This window comes from Cyanistes caeruleus, chromosome 4 (genome assembly GCF_971803275.1).
Source record: "Cyanistes caeruleus chromosome 4, bCyaCae1.hap1.1, whole genome shotgun sequence".
NCBI lineage: Eukaryota > Metazoa > Chordata > Aves > Passeriformes > Paridae > Cyanistes > Cyanistes caeruleus.
The window spans coordinates 29832654-29849775 of NC_141704.1; the positions used below are offsets into that span (position 1 = coordinate 29832654).

Below are 17122 nucleotides of genomic sequence, written 5' to 3' on the forward strand. Positions count from 1 at the left end.
GATGCTTGGTGGAAAGTAAACATATTCTGGAGAATTTCAGCGCAGTTTTTTCTCAAAAGAAAAGGGGCTTTTAAAGTCTATATGTGTGGGTGAAGGTATAAAATTATTGGATAGATTCCACGGCCCACAGATCAAAGCAAGTCAGTATGACGCTACTGCAGATGCTGGAATCGCCTTTAAGGCTGAGATTTGCTAGCATGACTAATGGTTTGGAGTTTCCTATTTGGGACACCAGTGAGAGCTCTGATATTTTGGGTGCTTCTACCTCTGTCCTTGGACATAGTAGGGACTTATACCATAGAAATAACCTATTTTGTCTAATGCTGGGGCAGAAAGAACAGTCCCTGGTGGGGACTGGTTATACCACTCTCCCAAGCTCAAAACCATAAATGGCTCTCTCAATCTAAGTCAGCCTCCTGGGTTAGCAAGTCACTGTCTGAATCTTGCTGTTTGCTTTCTTTGCTAATAAGCTTAATTTCTCACTAAGGTGCTCTCTGTTCATGACTGTTTTCGTATGAAAACATTTTTTCTTTAGCAAACAATTGTTTGTGCAGCTATAGTCCCAAGTGGGATTAGGTCTTGGTGTGACTGCTTTCTTTTCTCAATCATCTGGTATTATTTCTGATCCCCGTTCTGGATGAGTGCATGGTGAGTGCAAATAATAAGTGAAGAGAGAGCATGGTCAGGCTAACTTGGCCTTTGTTTCCGCTAGAGGCAGTTGGGGAGTGGGCTCTGGAGCCAAGGCTGGGTGTGTTGGCAGGAACAGGGAATTTTAATTGATATTTTAAACCTTCTTTCCTTTGGCCAGTTTGAGTCAGACTCTCTGAGATGTTAATGTAATATTAGGCAACTGTGCTATTGTTGACCTGATTCAATTAAAAATAAATTTTATTTCATTGAGATCACATGAAATAGACAAGTGTCCCACATGTCCTTCCTTCCCATGAAGAATGTGACTCAGTCATTATTTAGTTTTCTTAAACTTCTCTGTGCTAGGAATCCAGCTGGGAATTTTAAGCAGTTATAGCTGAAAAATATGTGATTATGTACATTTGATTATCTTGTTTAACTATGTTTCATTAGAACTATGGCTTAGAGGTTTGTAAACCTGTATCCAAAAGTCACATTGTTGTGGGTGTTAGGTAACATATGCAATTTATCTGGCGACCTGAAAAATGTACTGCTGGAGCTGACCACTTGTCAGAGTACTAGACTACTTGTCCAGAATCCTGTGGTTGGACAAGGAGCTTCTGGAGAAGCTGTGCTGTGTGGCTTTTTTCATTTACTTCTTTGTAGTAAGAAGAAACAGGTGTCTCACTGACTCATGTGGGAACATCTCTAACTGAGCGTGGTGACTACTGAAGTTTGGCTGAATGCTTTATAATACTTTAAAACATACCATTGTTCAAGGTTGCTGTCATGCCACATCCCTCACTATCCCACAGGGCAGGGAGGAGCTTTGGGGCACCCACAGAAATGTCTCACCTCCTCTCCCTCCTTTGTATGCGTCAAGGAGCACACACATGCAAAGTGCCGACAGAAACGCTGTGTGCTGCCCTGGCTGAGGCTGTTTGTACCTGGGGCTCTGTGCCACTGTGTGATGTGGTGCTGTGATCTGAAGCTGGGGACAGGATAGGTTGCTGCTGTGGGCTGCAGGATGGGGTGCTCCTATGGCCTGGAGGAGCTGTAGGACTCCAGGAGTTGCAGCTAGTTCAATCTCTTTAATTTTTTTCTCCAGGTGGAAAGTGGGTGGGTTCAGTTCCCACTAGAGGGTACGTGGAGCTGGAGGATTTTGCTGGAGAAATGAGCCCTTCATCAACAGGATGGAGAGATTATGGCTGAACACAGTCACTAGTGGGAACTAACAATCTCAGAAACAGACAGACAGGGATTAACATTCCAGAAACAATGACCTGACAGTGACTAATGGAGAAGATGATTGGTGGATGAGGGATCTGGGTTCAGAGGTGGGAGGAGAACAGCAGGGTTTTCTTCAAGGAAATTAAGTCAGCTACCTACTCCTGCCCAGAGCAGACACGGACTCAATCACATCCATAGCACTGCCTCCTCCCCGTCTCGCTCTGGCATAGCCATGCACTCACATGTAAGCCTTGTAGTTGCTGCCAATTTTCTGGATTCGGATGTCATATTTGGAGTCAATGAATGGCTCGGTGGTGGCATAGGTTTTAGCCATGGCTACTATGCTGGCCATGTCCCGGAAGTCGTGCTGGTTCTCAACTTTGACCTTGATTATCAAAATCCAGGGAAAAAGAGACAAGAGCAAAAAGAACATGAATGCTTTGTGAGCAGATCTCTGCATCTGAATAGCACAATGTCAGTTAAACCCCACACAGACACAGCTGAGGACAGAACAGGGCTTCTGTGATTCAAAGAGAGAAGTTTCCCAGAGCAAACCAACCCAGAGCAAATCCATCCCATTCTCCTTTCTCTTGCACCAGTCCTTGTAAACCTGGCACCAGGGAGGCAACTAGACTTTTGCCCAAGTGGCTCTTGCTAATGTTCTTCGCTTTCAGGATGCTTCAGAAAAATATTCAATCTTTTAAGAGGTATTACTTCATTCAAACTTTGCAACTGCTATTTCCCATGTTGTGATGGATGAAAGCAGAGTATTTTGGGTGGCCAGGAAATAAAAAACAATTCCAGGAAATCAACATGAGAGCTGGTTGTCTGCCACCTCTAGGCTTCAGTTCCCTGGCATTTCACATTTTTTTGAGGACTTTGAGGAGTTGTGCAGGTCTCTTGACTGGACAAAAACTCTGAAGGAAAGGGATGTCTCTGGGGGAAGTTTGTGACTCTTGGGGAGACTTGTGTGAGTGTGAGGCAATGGGAATGTGGGTAGGACAGCTGGTTGGATGTTAGACTTGAGTTGCACTTGGAAAGGAAAGAGCAGTTGAGACCTGTGAGCATGAATGCTCACCGTCTTTGTGAGAAGATGGCTTTTCACAGATCTGTATTCAGTTTTGAGAAATGCTCTGTAACTTAATAAAAAAAAAGTGAAATGAGGAATGACCAAAACAGTAGAAGTTCTAATGATATAATCATTATAAAATAATGCAATAATTGTTATAAAAATCATCATTGCAACCCTGCTTTGCTAAGTATGCATTGATGGGTGACAATCCATTGGTCTCTTCTCCAGAAGAGTTTCCCAGCTGCGTCACTGTGTGTTAAAGGAGGGTGATGCCAGACTCCGTGGAGCCATCTGAAGGAGGCACATGCAATGGTATTTGGTGTTTCTTCACAAAGAACAAACATGGTTTCATGCATCTGCTTTCAACCATGGGAGGGTGGGAGCCATCTTCTCTAGAGAACAGAGGACAAGCTTGCTGCTAACCTGTTTTACTCTCTTTAGATTGTTTTGTGTAAGTGCCAGCTTATGCACAGGCCAAAGATTCAGCCACATCCTGTTGTAGAAAAGCTCTCGAAAACTGAAGAGTTGTGGGGAAGGTGAAAAGTGCAACCAGTTTGACCCATGACCATTTCTAGATGCCGGAATAGGAAAAAGAACTCATCTTTGCTTCTCCCATTACTGACCACCAAATACCCCTAGTCCTTCTCCCTTTTGCTGTGGTGAGGGCTGTGCTCTCACCATTCAGGAACTGCTGAGGAAAGGAGCAGAAGGTGATGACAGTCATCTGTGGGAAGGGAGGGTACCATAAAATAAAAAAAAAAAAGGAAATATATAAAAAGGGGATAGGTAAATGCAACCATTACAAGGCATCCAGGAGGAGCAGCCTTGCTCTAGGCGGTGTTGTTTCCCTCTCTGTCTGAGTGGGGATGTGCAGGGCAGGGTGAGGTGGTAGGAATGCCCTGGAGGCAGCGAGGAAAATGGGATCGGGAACCCAGAGCCTGGACTTGCAAAATACCAGAGGGAACAATGCAGGCTGTGTTGGAGCTGGGTATTTTTGTTGCACTGATAAGAGCTGCTCTGGCCTGAATGACATCAAGCAAGAGAGTCCCACCCAGATGAGATGATCACAGGAGGGACTGCAAGGGCAGGCGACACGGAGACCGTGTTACAACATATTCTCCTGGACCCTTTTGGGAGTGAGAAAATACAAAATTATATAATGACCTATTTGGAATAAGGATGTTTGAGGGATTTGAAACAAAGTACTGTGCTTGGGCAACAGATGTCTTTGGGCCCAAACTGAAATGTTTGCATCCTCAGCTCAGGAACATTTGCCCCAGAGTAGAGGAAAGGATGCAGCTTCCCCCTCCAGATTGGAATTAGACCATATTGATATTGCTAGAAAGGAGCTCATCTTGTTAAATGTGATGTTTCCTCAAAAATACAGCATGCTATGGAAAGGAAGGATTTCTTCCTCCTCTCCACCACCCCTTCCCTATGAGGAGAGAAGGAAAGCAATTGAAAGTGTTCTCTCTAATGGGCCTGAGGACTTTTGGCTGGGTTAATAAAGAGGGGAAACTCACCAAGGACACAAAGTACGAAATGAAAAATAAAGATGACTCCCACAGTGCTACACCACTGCACAGCCCTCAGGAAACAGCTTTGGCATCTTCCCTGGCCTGTGCCAGAGTACTTCCCATGGACTTTCCAGAGAAAGCAACTCACAGAAGTCCCCTTGTAGGAGATCACAGCTTTATTTCCCACCAGGCATCAAAATAATCACCACACCAAAGCTGAAATCTGAGCCACCATTTGTTAATTGTTAGAGCCAGCCAAATTTGACAAAATAACAGCCGTGTTCTGGGTTAATGCTGGTTTATCCCAGGGTACGGTTATTACTTCATAAACAGGAAGCACTCAAGTAACAGTCAAATTAGATTTATTTTCCTGCCTTATCTATTGAATCCCCCATTTTATTAGCTTTCTACTTTTAAATTTTGTATAATTCATTTCCTTCTTCCTTGTAACCCTTTTAGATGTCAATAAGATATCCATTTTCCTAAATGAAGAAAAAATCCCAGACATAACCAAAGCCAGGGTGGACGTAGTGTGACACCAGAGGGCATTATTTAAGAAGGTACTATTAAAAATCAATCCAGAGCAAAGTTACCAATTTAATTGTCTCTAACAAGAGACAAATCTTCTAAAATGGCAGGTTGGCCAATACATGAAACTGATAAAAGAAGTTGAGAAGAAACCAACAGGAAGCCATTTTTTCCCTCTTTCTCTTTTATTTTGCAACCTTCTTAGGACAAATGCTATATCCCATTAACTGCATAGAGGAGTGCAAACAGTGAGTACAAACACAGCCCCTGCCCTGGCAGCCTGTTTGCTTAGCTGTGCTGGCTGTTTGAGCAGCAACAGACTCATTCTGAAGCCAGAAGTTGTTGTTTGCTGTTGCATTTTAGTGACCTGTTAAGAAGGGTTTGGGCCAGTGTGTTGATAAATGCCTTTTCTGAGTAAAAAAACTCCTCCTTCCTTTCTGGTTCTCTTCTCTAACCCAGGCACTGGTTATGCCCTACATGCTCCCAGTTGGAAAGGGGAGTCTGGCTCGATCTCTGGGGGCATGCTCACACAGATGTGACCATCCTTTTGCCCTGTGGTGGCATCTCAGAGCCTGATACTACATGACCTGCATCTGGTACCTGTTGCCATCCTTGGCCTGTCCAAGAAGCACTGATCTTTCTGCCTTTGGCTGGAGAGAAGTCCAAGGGGCAGGTCATGAAGGAACATTCTGCTCCATCCCTGTTGCAGACCATTGTTTTGAAGCCTTTCTTGTAAGGCAGGTCTTTTGGATTGGTTCTGGCAGAGTTAAAACCCCACTGTGGCAATTTCCTGGGCAGTCTGAGCCACACCTGTGATCTGTGTGAGCACAGGTTCCTTTAGTGAGGGATCTATCTCCTGAGTGAGGCTAGAAGCTTTGGCTTCCTCTGTCTCACAGTTCCCTAATCTGCTGCCTCTTGTACATCCCAGATGTTCCTGGACACCAGGGTCCCAGGGCTATGGCTCTCCTCCCTGATCTTTAGCCTAAGCACTGCAAGGTATTGCTCTGCAGTCCCCTTTTGCTTTCATTATGTGGCTACATGAAAAAATAGTTGGTTAGCCAAAGTGCCATAGTTATCTTAGTCTGCTAGGATGCCCTAGCCTTTCCTTTACTGTGCGTCATCCAGTGTGAACTCTGCCTTTGAGGTTAACTCTGCCCTTCAGGCTAAACACACAGCACTTTGGAGACAAAACACTTCCTGTGCCCAGAATAAGGTTAGAGCCAGGCTCAGCTGGAAGATGAGTGTCCAAGGCTGAGCCAGGGCTGGACTTGGCAATGTGGTGTTTAACTGAGTCTTGGTAGCCCTGTGAAAATGCACGGTCTCAGCGTTTTCCTCTGAGGAACTGGTGCAGCCACACAAAACCTTGTGATTTTTTGTCCATCTTGACCTGCTCTAAGCCTTTCTGTAGGGACCCTACCATCTTAGGATAGTGGGTCTTCAGTAGCAGCTCTGTGCAGATGATTTCCTGAATCTCTCCATTCCTCTACCTAAAAATATGTTCTCCTCAGAAAATACCCAATCCAACTGACACACAATCATTTTAGGCCTAACTTTGACCCACCCCAAAACAGTGAAGTCACAATGGTGTCTGCATTTCCTTATTATCCTCACACTGAAGTCTGCTGCCATTAATGCATTGAACCTTCCTAATACAGAGCCCAGGTCTTGGCTGCTTTGGTCCTTGGTGCCTTGGGTCAGTCACTGTTTCCTGTGTCCAGCAAAACCTTTCAGACTGATGTGTAAGAAATGGGGATGTTTTTGCTATTTTCAAGACATTTGGAACATCCTCACTCATGAGTCAGTGGTAATGCAGTGATTGGGCTGCTCTGTTGTGAATGAATGTTACATGTCAAGTCATTTTTTGTCTTCTCTAAAAGAAAATATTTGTTCCTTGACAAACCAAGGCAGCCCTTTGCCTTCCTTTCCTCTTTAGCACACTGGATTTTCAAAGCTCTCACTTTTGGAACATTCTATTTCCAGTCCCGAGAGAGACAAGGTGACGAGCTGTCCTTCCTGATAAAAACCTTGCAGTATTTTTACATTACAGAGTGGCTCTGTTTAGTTTGTGCTATATTTATACCAGGGGGAAAAAAGAAGCAGAGAAGTCTTTCCCATCCAGTAAGAGAGAAAATAACTCTGACCATCTTATTATGAACAACAAGTTTTTCTTCTACAATGTAATAAATTCATCTGAGCCAGGATTTGTATTGGGAAAGTGCCTTCATAATTATGGGGCAGGAGGGGACAGGAGGTGACTCTTAAACTGACCTAATTAGAGAGGTGTAAAAATAAAGTAGCAGTAGCAAAATATACATGTATATAAAATTGATATAAATATATGTAAAATCACATGGACCGATACTGGTTTTCCTCTCTTTGTAGATCTGGCAGTTGTTTCCTTCTCATGATCTGATCAGGAAGAGGTGAAGAGGCTCTTTGAGTGAATTTGCAGTACTGGGCTCTGTTCCTAGGGCACTTTAGGGTCATGTTAACACACAAATGGCAAATACTAACACACTCAGAGCTTTATTCTTTTCCATGGGCTCTGGCATTATGAGATCCGGAGTTAGGAAGAAGTGTTATTCCTTTCTCACTGCAGGGCTCTCCCTATTCAACAGAGACCCCCAAACACTTTTGGGGTAGGTAGACTCAAACTGCACAATGCTTAAAAATGCCTTGACCTCTAAGGAGCTGCTGGGTAAACAACAGTTCTGTTCTGCACATGGAAAGACATCTCTCAGTGTCCATCCACGGTTTCCCTGGAAGATTCCTTGAGTAGTGTTGATCCTGTGGGTCTGGGCAACTTAAGTACAACATGAGAAAGGTCCTTCTCTGCTGACTCCATTGTTAACAGTTGTCTGAGCAGTATTTTTGCAAATATTTTATTTGTATCAATACTGCACAGGGCCAGCAGCACATAGAGCATTTGTTATGATCTTCCAGTGCCACTGAAATACAATGTGACTCCAAATTTTGGAAGGAGGATAACAGTGATCATGGGAGGGGCCGAGGGGCATGTGTTCTGTTTTTAGATTAGAAGATTGTCTGTTCCTGGGTGAAGGCTATTACTGGTGTCTCTGTTCAAGTCAATAGAGAGGCTGTTGTTTCTGCATTTCTCAATGGAAATTTAAAAAGATGCCTTTTATTGCAAATTTGCTTTCTCCATCTCCACATGCACCTCACACGCACACATCACTTGGCAAGAGCATTTCTTTCATGAATGGTACACTGCCACCCCTCTTGGTTCTGATCCTGAATGATAGCTGTTCCTCTCCCAGGCTAAAGACAGTTGTGGTGACCCACCCTTAAGGGGAAGGCAGTCAACAGAGCCTATTTTGTACAAGTCCTAATGTGGTTATTTTTCATTTTAGCTTTGGGGATTCTTTGTTCAGCCTTCTGACTAAAAAATGTGGTGAGTGAATTTTGTGAAAATTATGTCAAAACAAACAATATGTGAAAATGAAAGTCAATTATAATTATGTTCCTTCTAGCAATTATTGCGAAATAATAAACACTCAGCACTTACACTGCCAAGAACATTATGAACATGAATTAGCAATAAGTATCAGGTAATCATTATAATTCCTCTGGTCTGTAACACAGAAAAACTGAAGAAAACTGAAATGACACAAATCTCCCTGAAAGCAGATGGTAGAGCTCTTTGGGGAAGAGGCATTTTCTTCATTCAGAATTCTTCTGGCTCCTGACCACTGCCTCACACAAATAAAGAATAACAGTGCCTGGACTTCCCATATTTGCTCATTTTTTTCTCTTCTCTTCAATCACCCATTCATGTGATTTTATCATTAATAACAAAAAAATGTAAGTACTTCCTTGACAATTTCTGTTGGTAATAACATTGTAACCTGAATGCTCACATCCTTTGAAACACCAATTACAGGTACAAATACATGGCTCGCTATCTTGGCATCATTTGTTGCAGTAAGTACTATTTTAATACTCACATGTGCATTTTGGCTAATACATTGATTATTTTATCCTTTGTTTCTCCAGCCACTGGTTTAATACAAAGCATGACCTGATGCAGGTGCTTTATTAATATTAACAAGACCTGTTATTTCCTGCTATCATCTCTACTTCTGAAGACCAGTGCAAGGAAATAATTTAGCTCCCTCTAATCTCACTGGTTATTGCTTTTGCATTATGATGGTTAAAAACACCATAATGTCTCCTGGGAACCTCTCTCTTCTGCATTACTTTATTGTAGGTTTGATTTTTTTTTTTTCTATCTGTAGGTGTTACTTTTACTAGTATACCCATAATTCCCCTTCTCTGTATTTCTGCTATATTTTCTGTGGGTTTGTCAGTCCCACTTGGGCTTGAACTCAGCTGTTTCAAAAAAAGCATGAAACAAATTCTTGTTACCTGTGTTTTAAACCAACTGATTTCTTCTTTATTTTATCTTTCTCTCTTCTCTTTTTGCTCTGTGTAATGAAATGCAGTGAGACTGAAGAGAAAAAATTTAATCAGTCTCAACTTTCCTTCAGGCTGCTTGTGGCTGGAGAAGGGCCCAAAATAAAACCATAAGGTCAACAACGCTTGCTTCCTGTACCTTCTCCATCCACTGAACAGAGCAATGTTGAAACTCTGTGCCCAAATGCACATCCAGACTTTGCTAGTAGTCACTGATTTCATAACAGACTAAAGTAAACTTGGCCTCAGACCAATTCTTTCTTCTAAGGTGCTGGCTGTTAGCCTATCTTTATTTATCTGGAACGACTTCCTACATACCCTCCTTGTACCTCTGAGTACAATTGTGCCAGGAGTCTGAATAGAAACTCTCTTCCTCTGTAACTTGTGACAGCAAAAATCAACATAATTAAAGAATAAAATGGGAGGGAAAGTATGAGGTGGAAGAAGATCTGGTGTGTGGTGCAGAAGACAATAGCTAAATGTTCTGCTGAGAGTTTTGTCTGGAAATGCTGATTGGATTGGAGTACTTTTCTCTGATTCTGCCCTCCTTTCTGTAGCCACTAAGGATCTTTGGCATGAGACATATGAAGCCCTTCCTGCATTACAGATGAAATGGCAGAGCAGTCAGAAACATGCAGGGTCTCAAGGGAGAGGTTTTCCTTCTGGTTTGTCCTGGTTGGTTTTTGCTAATGAAATCCTTCCTAGGAACAAGTTAGTGGCTCCCTACAAGCACCTCTAGGCTGTCTGCGCACACTCTAATTCAATGACACCTCTGCTGCTTAACACAGGCAGCACCAATATATTAACCAACATTTCCTGCTTATTTACATGTTTGTTCCTTGATGCCGAAAGCCAACTCCACCACTGGCACAGGGATCTGTGCCCACTTCCTCCCCAGCAGCTACCAACAGGCGAACATTGCAACCAAAGCAAGAAAGATTATTAGATCTTCCATGTGCAATCCAGCAAGCCAGAAAGGGCTTCTGTTTCCAGAGCACAAGCAAACAAACTGTACCGAGTTTAAATTTGGTGTAACTATATATATTTTCAGGCAAAGCGTGAGGCCAGGAGAGGGTCTGTCTGCCCTAGGGAGGGACTGTGACAGGCGTATCGGTTACAAAGTTCATGTACCACTCACTTGGATCTGGAGATGATACCTCAATTTTGTACTTCTAAACAGAACAAGTTTTAGACAGATAGGGGATGCGTTTTGAAAAGATATATGCAAGAAAGAGGAGACTCAAGTGCAGCAGGAATGTGCTGGTGATGCCTCACTGAAAGGGGAGCCCACTCACCCCAAGAAACAGGGACTGCTAATTCACTGGGGGAATAAAGATCCCAGAGAGCCTGGGAAAAACAAACAGGTCCTTCTGGGTAGTGAACTGTTTTTCAGGATTCCTTGGCAGGCAACCAGCCACTCTGCTTTGTAAGGTCTTGTTCTTCCTTGCAAGGAGGAAAAAAATAACTGAAGGGCTCCTGTTTTTTGAATAAGGTCATCATAATGCACTCGAGAAGCCCAGCGCCACAGCTCCTCATTGTGAGTGCTATGGGGTGTAGCTGCACTTTACAGGTGCTTGAATAAACAACACTACCACTTTCAGGAGAAGAGAAAAATGTATAAAAGACAAGCCTAATGACCTCAGCCCAGCCTGCTTTCCCCCCATGCTTCACCAACCCCCCTTTCCGCATCCCAGACAGCCTCCAACCCAATCCCACTGCCTGTCTCCAAGTGCGTGACAGCGGAAAAAGGTCTTTTCTCCCACAGGAACAGCCAGTGCGACCCAGATAGGTTGTGGGGAGGTTTAACCCCTTGGCTGGCTGGTCACATGCCATGTGTAATCACAGGAATGCTGTGCCATATATGTATCTGCTTCCAGATAAATATATATATATATATATATATATGTATATATGTTTTCTTTTACTTACCTTCCCCATTCCAGCATGAGCATGTCCCAGCTTGACCACTACAGGAAAATTTGGAGTTGTGAGCTGAAACACAAAAGAAGGACCCTTTCATTAGTTATTGTTTTCCAGCCGCTGTATTTGGAATAGTTTTTTAAAATTTAGGAGCTTTAACCCCCTTCCTGGATGCTGTAAACTGGATAATAGAAAGGCCAAATAAAGTTTGTCTGGGTGGTAGGGCAGTAAGCAAATAGCGAAATTTACTGGATTCCATATGATTGAAAGTGGAGGCTTGGCAGAATTCCTCAGATCTGACCCACTTCTGCTGTGTGATAGTTTTCCCACCCTGTACATAAGGATTTGTGTAGACCCATATGCATGTAAAACACTCTTGCACTTGTAGGCTTGAGTAAGTGAACACTTTCAGATGCTGAAAACATTTGACTGGTGAGAAGGGTTTTTTGACAAAGGTTTTTTGACAAGGGTTGTTTGTTCTTTTCCACATGGACTGCTTTGGCATTAATAGTGAGTGCACTCCTCCCATTCATGGGGAGGGTGGGGGGACAAGGAGAGAAGGAAGTGGGGCCAACCCTTAGGTGCAATTCACAGAGTCCATCTGTTCACAAAGCCTGTTCTTCTCTACCTTCATGGGTGGATACAGTGAATGAAAGAAAACAAAAGAGGATTGGAATCAGCAATAAAAATAGAAAAAAAAAGGTCATATGTTCTCCCTGGCTTTTGTGGTGTTTCCATTGGGAAGGGTCCTGCCATCCAAGATATACAAGGCCATCTTAGAGCACATGGGATTTTACTTGAAAACCTGCAAGTACCCTCTTTGCCTTTTCTTCTCCAGTTTCATGCTCATGCAAGGATTCACTTGGAGTGATCGGCTCAGAGCTGGGTGGCTGTACTGGTAGGACGCGCACATGTCAGGAGTAAGTACGATATATGCATCACATTTCCCCTGTGTACTGGTTGATCCATTTCTGCACCTCTGCCTGGCATCCCTGTGACCTTCATCTGGTCTAGTGCTCATGATTCTTCTCATCTAAATGCTATTTGTTTAGTATATAGCTGGTTATTTTTTATTGCATATTTCATTTCCTCTAAAGGCACTTTCTTCATTACTTAAGTGCCTGAAGCGATGAGCTCTATTCATTAAGCAGTTAACCTGGAGATCTGACAAAAGGAGGCAGTTGAATTTTGATGGATAAATGGGTCTCCTATTTGTTTAAGTTTGAGAATAGATAAACAACTTGTTCTTGTGCTAATTACCAATTGTCTGTAAGGACAGGCAGGCACTACGCCCTAAAGATAGAATGGTGCTGCAGTCTCCATCTGTGGCAGCTCACTATAAATAACAAAATTAGTAATGATATGAACACTGATATGTTTTGCTATTGAGCTGCTTATATAAAGAAATGTCACAGGAGAGGGGAACAGTGAGTGCATCACGTCCTCAAGCAGCCTGTGTCACTTTCTTCAGGCAGAAAGCTGAAGAAAGATCTTCTTTGGACCACAGAAGGGCCCAATAAATCACAGTCCTGGCACCAGGCAGGGACCAGCACCACTGCTGCAGAAGAGGCAAGAAACTGATAGGTGGCCAACGTGAAGTCAAATGCTTAAGTGTATGTCCAGGCACATGAGTTTGTACTCTATTTCACCTTTGCTACTTCAATTCATTGTAAGAGCCTGAAATTTATTTTATGCTGGCATAAAGGAATTAATTGGAGGACTGCACCTGGGGCTTACTGAAGATAGGGCTCTGGATGGACCATGCCAGGCCTTTAATGCTGGAAGATGAAAGGTTACCTAGTAGTTGGGGCACCCACCTGCTCAGGCTCTGGGAGGTGTGGCTCACTGCCCACCTCTCTCATCCCTGCCCCATGCACCCTGTTTGAGCCAAAGTACTTGCAAGCCCTGGCCTCCATTCCTTGTTTGGGAGCAGAGGCAGCAGCTGTTCCTACAGAGCAGGAAAAACAAACTGCACGCTGTGAGCCCGCCTGATACCCTGGCAAGGAGGCCAGAGAAGTGTGCGGGATAGATAATGCTCTTTGGCCAGCTCAAAGCACACAGAGGCAGGAAGCAATGTCTCTGCTGCCCTGTTTTTTGTCCCCTGCCTATGATGTTGCTGAGGGAGCCTGCTTGGGCATGGGGCCCAGGAGTGGGAAGCATCTGTTTTCCTGTATACATGCAAAGAAAGTTTGGGATCCAGTAAATGACCCAAGTTTACTCTTAGTCTGGAAAATACCGCCGGCAATGACAATGTGCTGCGCAAACTTCTCCCTTTCTCTTTGCTTCTTGGAAACGTGATCTCAGCTTACTAAGGCTTGGTCTCATCCCACGTAGGGGTGACCAGCTGGTGTCAGAGCATGTTGGGGTCACATGTGGCTTGGCCTAGGCATAGCACTTGGGGCTTGAGGTGAGACAGATCCAGACTGTGAACATGTGGGAGCCTCGCTGGGAAAGCTGTGGCTCCAGAGAAATGCTGGTGCATGGTTAGCCAGGAATCTGCCTCTGCCACTGAAAACCCACCAGATATCTACGTACATGAACCTGCCTTATGGGGAAACCAATAAGGGAGCATGGCACATGCACAGAGCTGCATTATGTAATGAGTTTATCTAGTGACAGTGGAGTGCCCTTAGCCTGTGCCAAAGTTAAGTGTGATCGAAAGCTCTCCATAGTCTGCAGGACTAAAGCAACCAGAGTCCACAGCCACCCCCTGGAAGGCCCTTGTTGAAGTGGTGGAAGTGGTTGAACACCACTACAGTCAACAGGGAGACCTCCAGCTTCCACCAGAGTCTTGCTGGGACTCAAGTCCCATTTTTGTTGCTAATAAGGTGGCCAGCCAGTGTACTTGGCAAGCACCCAGATGGATAGGGAAGCCAAAAGAAGGGAGAATCTATTATACACACAACTCTGATGCAATTCACACACAAATGCGGTGAGTAGTTCTGCGGGTGGCCAAAGCCACCACAAGGGCAGACCCCCGAGATGAGTATTTACACATACTGAATCATAAATTTCCTGGGAAAGAAGATTATTATAATCACGGAATAGCACAACATTTTAATAAGAAAAGCATGCTATTACTGAAATCATGAAAAGATGTATGTCTGTGCCCTTCTATGTGTTGCAAGGGCTCTTCTCGGAAAAATAGTGAAAAACACTTTGATCATTGTAAACTGTGCATGAACTGTTGACAGGACTGTTATAGATGAGGTTGGCAGGTTTTGGGATGGGACTGTAGTGCTGCAGCTAGCTCAGTGATCATATGCAGGATGTTAGTGCATACGCATAACTCAACCCTTTGAATTAAAATCTTACAAATGTATTCCCAGAGGTTTTGACAAAGCCTTGAGGTGCCAAGGATTACATAAATGTCTAGAGCTTGGTGTATGTAGAGGCCTGTTAAGAGTCAAACAGCAGTTTGAATCCTGAACTAGGAACTTACCCACGTCTTTGGTAGTAGTGAAGGGGGAGTCATAGTAGTTACTTCCAACTTAGAACACCAATGGCCCAAATGTACCATTTCAGCCCCTGATTTTCAGGGCTTTGCTCTGTGTGTAGTGTCAGTGCAAAGATGACTTTGCAGTTTATCAGTTTTAGCAGTGGTGTGTAAAATGAGTGCTGGTATGCACACATTAGCCTTTATTTGAAAACATGTGGCTGTCAACTGTGACACTTTCCCCTTTACCTTCTGCCCCTCCATTCCTGCAAATAATGAGGGCAACAGTACTTCTTGTAGATTTATGAATATTTTCTCTATTCTTTACTGGTGGAGCAGTAGAACAGGGTTGGATCTAAACTGATCTGAAGGAAGGAATCTCAGGCAGTGCTCAAAGCCAGGATGGACAAGGCCTCGAGCAACTTGGTCTAGTGGGAGATGTTCTTGCACATGGCAGCAGGGATGATAGATGATCTTTAATGTCCCTCCCAACCCCTTAACATTTGATGATTCTATGAAACCTGATCTAACCTCTAAATACAGTGCTTATGACTCTTCTAATTCACTGAGACTCTCAAGAGAGATGCTGATTTTAAGTTTGATTTTAAGCTGATTTTTTGTTCTGTCCTATATCCATGAACAATGTAGAATGTCTTTTTTGATTTCCCTCCGTTATACGTAGTTTTGCGCATTAGTTCACATTATCTAGCTCATTATATACAATGAATTTTCAGTTTCCAGTACTATACTATTCTTTCTTCTGCAAAACCATTCCAAACAATGCTAAAATGAACAGTACAGGCTGCAATTACATCATGGTTAATATTAGGAGGGATTTGGGGTGGTGGGAGATGGAGTCATTAAAACTTTGGTGTCTTGGCATTGGTATTGTATTACCATAGCATCCAGTGTTTTCAACCCGGCCAGAAGGCCCATAGCACAAGGTATTGTAATTTTTGCCTTCACCCTTCCCCCAGAAGTAATATTCTGAATTTTTATTTTATACTCTAAACCTGATTTTTATGTTTGTTTAGCTGTTTTCACTTGTTTGATGGCAAAGTCTGTTTTGGGTGTGTACCTAACGGATGATGGGAATGTTGTTCATGCATTTGAGACCTAAATGTTGGAAGTAATGTGTGTGGCAGTTCCCTGGTGTCAATTAAGTTGAAGGAGCTGTGAACATATAATTTCCTGTAAAAGCAAGCAAGCTGATTCAACCTACAGGAAAATAATGATGTCATGACATGATGTCATTGTGTTTATGGAACTATCTTACTAAAAACTTGAGCTGAAGATCAGCACCGGTTGCCTGCTAGCCTTGTCAGGCATGGCAAGATCAGGGCTGTGTGTGATACGGTTTTCTGTAAGACACACACCTGTGTGTTGATTAGTGTATTGTAATTAGAGCACAATGAGGAAAAAAATCATTATCTGGGGAAAGAGGGCCTCAGGACAGCTGAAGTAAATCCTGAGGAGGAGTAGGTATCTGCAAAGGTCTCAGGAGGAAGGAGGAGATAGGGGGTATGATGAGAAGAGCAATGAGATACTTGTGACAGAAGTTCAGTGAGAGCTGGATCATGACAGCTTTATATAGGTGGGATCTGAAGCAGTGAGGCAGTTGATGGACGAGATGGCAGCAGGGTGATAAAACAATATCCTTTGATTCTCCCATTGCTTTTACAAAGCACAACAAAAGAGAAAAAAAACCCAGCAGCATGACTTAATCCCCACATCCTCGAGTAAACAAACCACAAACCAAGGTTTCAGGGCTCCTAACACTTGCTGCGGTTAGAATGGGTCATGGAAGTGAATGAAAAGGGGTGAGGACAAACCGGAACGTTTTGTCATTGATTCCACCTCTAATGTTACATAACTTCTTTATCTGAGACAGGATGTATTTGAGTTCCCCTAGTGGAGAATAGGAGTGTGATGTTTAATGTTTAATGTTATTCCTTTGGAGCTTCAAGTATGAGAATTACATGAACATATCCAGACAAACAGTTGCTCAGCAAAAAACCCCAAAATGCAGTATGCTCGTATTCACACATGTATCTAGTAGTCCTGGTCAATAAATCCCCATTACCACATATCAAACCACAAGCAGGTTTTTTAAAGGTTCCACGAAAATTTCTATAATTCCTTAATGTATGACATTAATTTAGCTATTTTGCAGTGGCGCCTTTAAGGAAGCTTCTTATCTTTCCTTTTTTGCTAGGAGAGTGAATACATTCTCCCAACTCCTTATGTTGAGAAACTGTCAAAATATTTTTTGTGGGAGGCAGTGAAAGAGAAGAGTTTCCTTTTCCCTCTGTCCTGAATTGTGTGCCTTTTGCTGTATTTTTCTCTAATTGGAAA

At 43.2% G+C, this 17122-nt stretch overlaps 1 protein-coding gene and 1 long non-coding RNA gene across 4 annotated transcripts in view; one reads left to right on the forward strand and one right to left on the reverse strand.

Moving 5' to 3' along the window:
- Positions 1-17122, reverse strand: part of SYN3 (synapsin III) — a 187534-nt gene that overhangs the window by 25229 nt on the left and 145183 nt on the right. For all 3 annotated transcript variants that reach the window (XM_023936253.2, XM_023936261.2, XM_086887284.1), the window contains 2 exons: positions 11341-11403; positions 2103-2245 (listed from right to left, as the gene is read on the reverse strand). In XM_023936253.2, coding sequence (XP_023792021.1) covers positions 2103-2245; positions 11341-11403 — 206 coding nt within the window. The remainder of the gene's footprint in view (positions 1-2102; positions 2246-11340; positions 11404-17122) is intronic.
- The window catches only part of LOC147653519 (uncharacterized), a 65960-nt gene that overhangs the window by 19527 nt on the left and 29311 nt on the right, over positions 1-17122 (forward strand). Inside the window, exon 3 of the long non-coding RNA XR_015286364.1 lies at positions 12170-12251. This is a non-coding gene — a long non-coding RNA (uncharacterized LOC147653519). The remainder of the gene's footprint in view (positions 1-12169; positions 12252-17122) is intronic.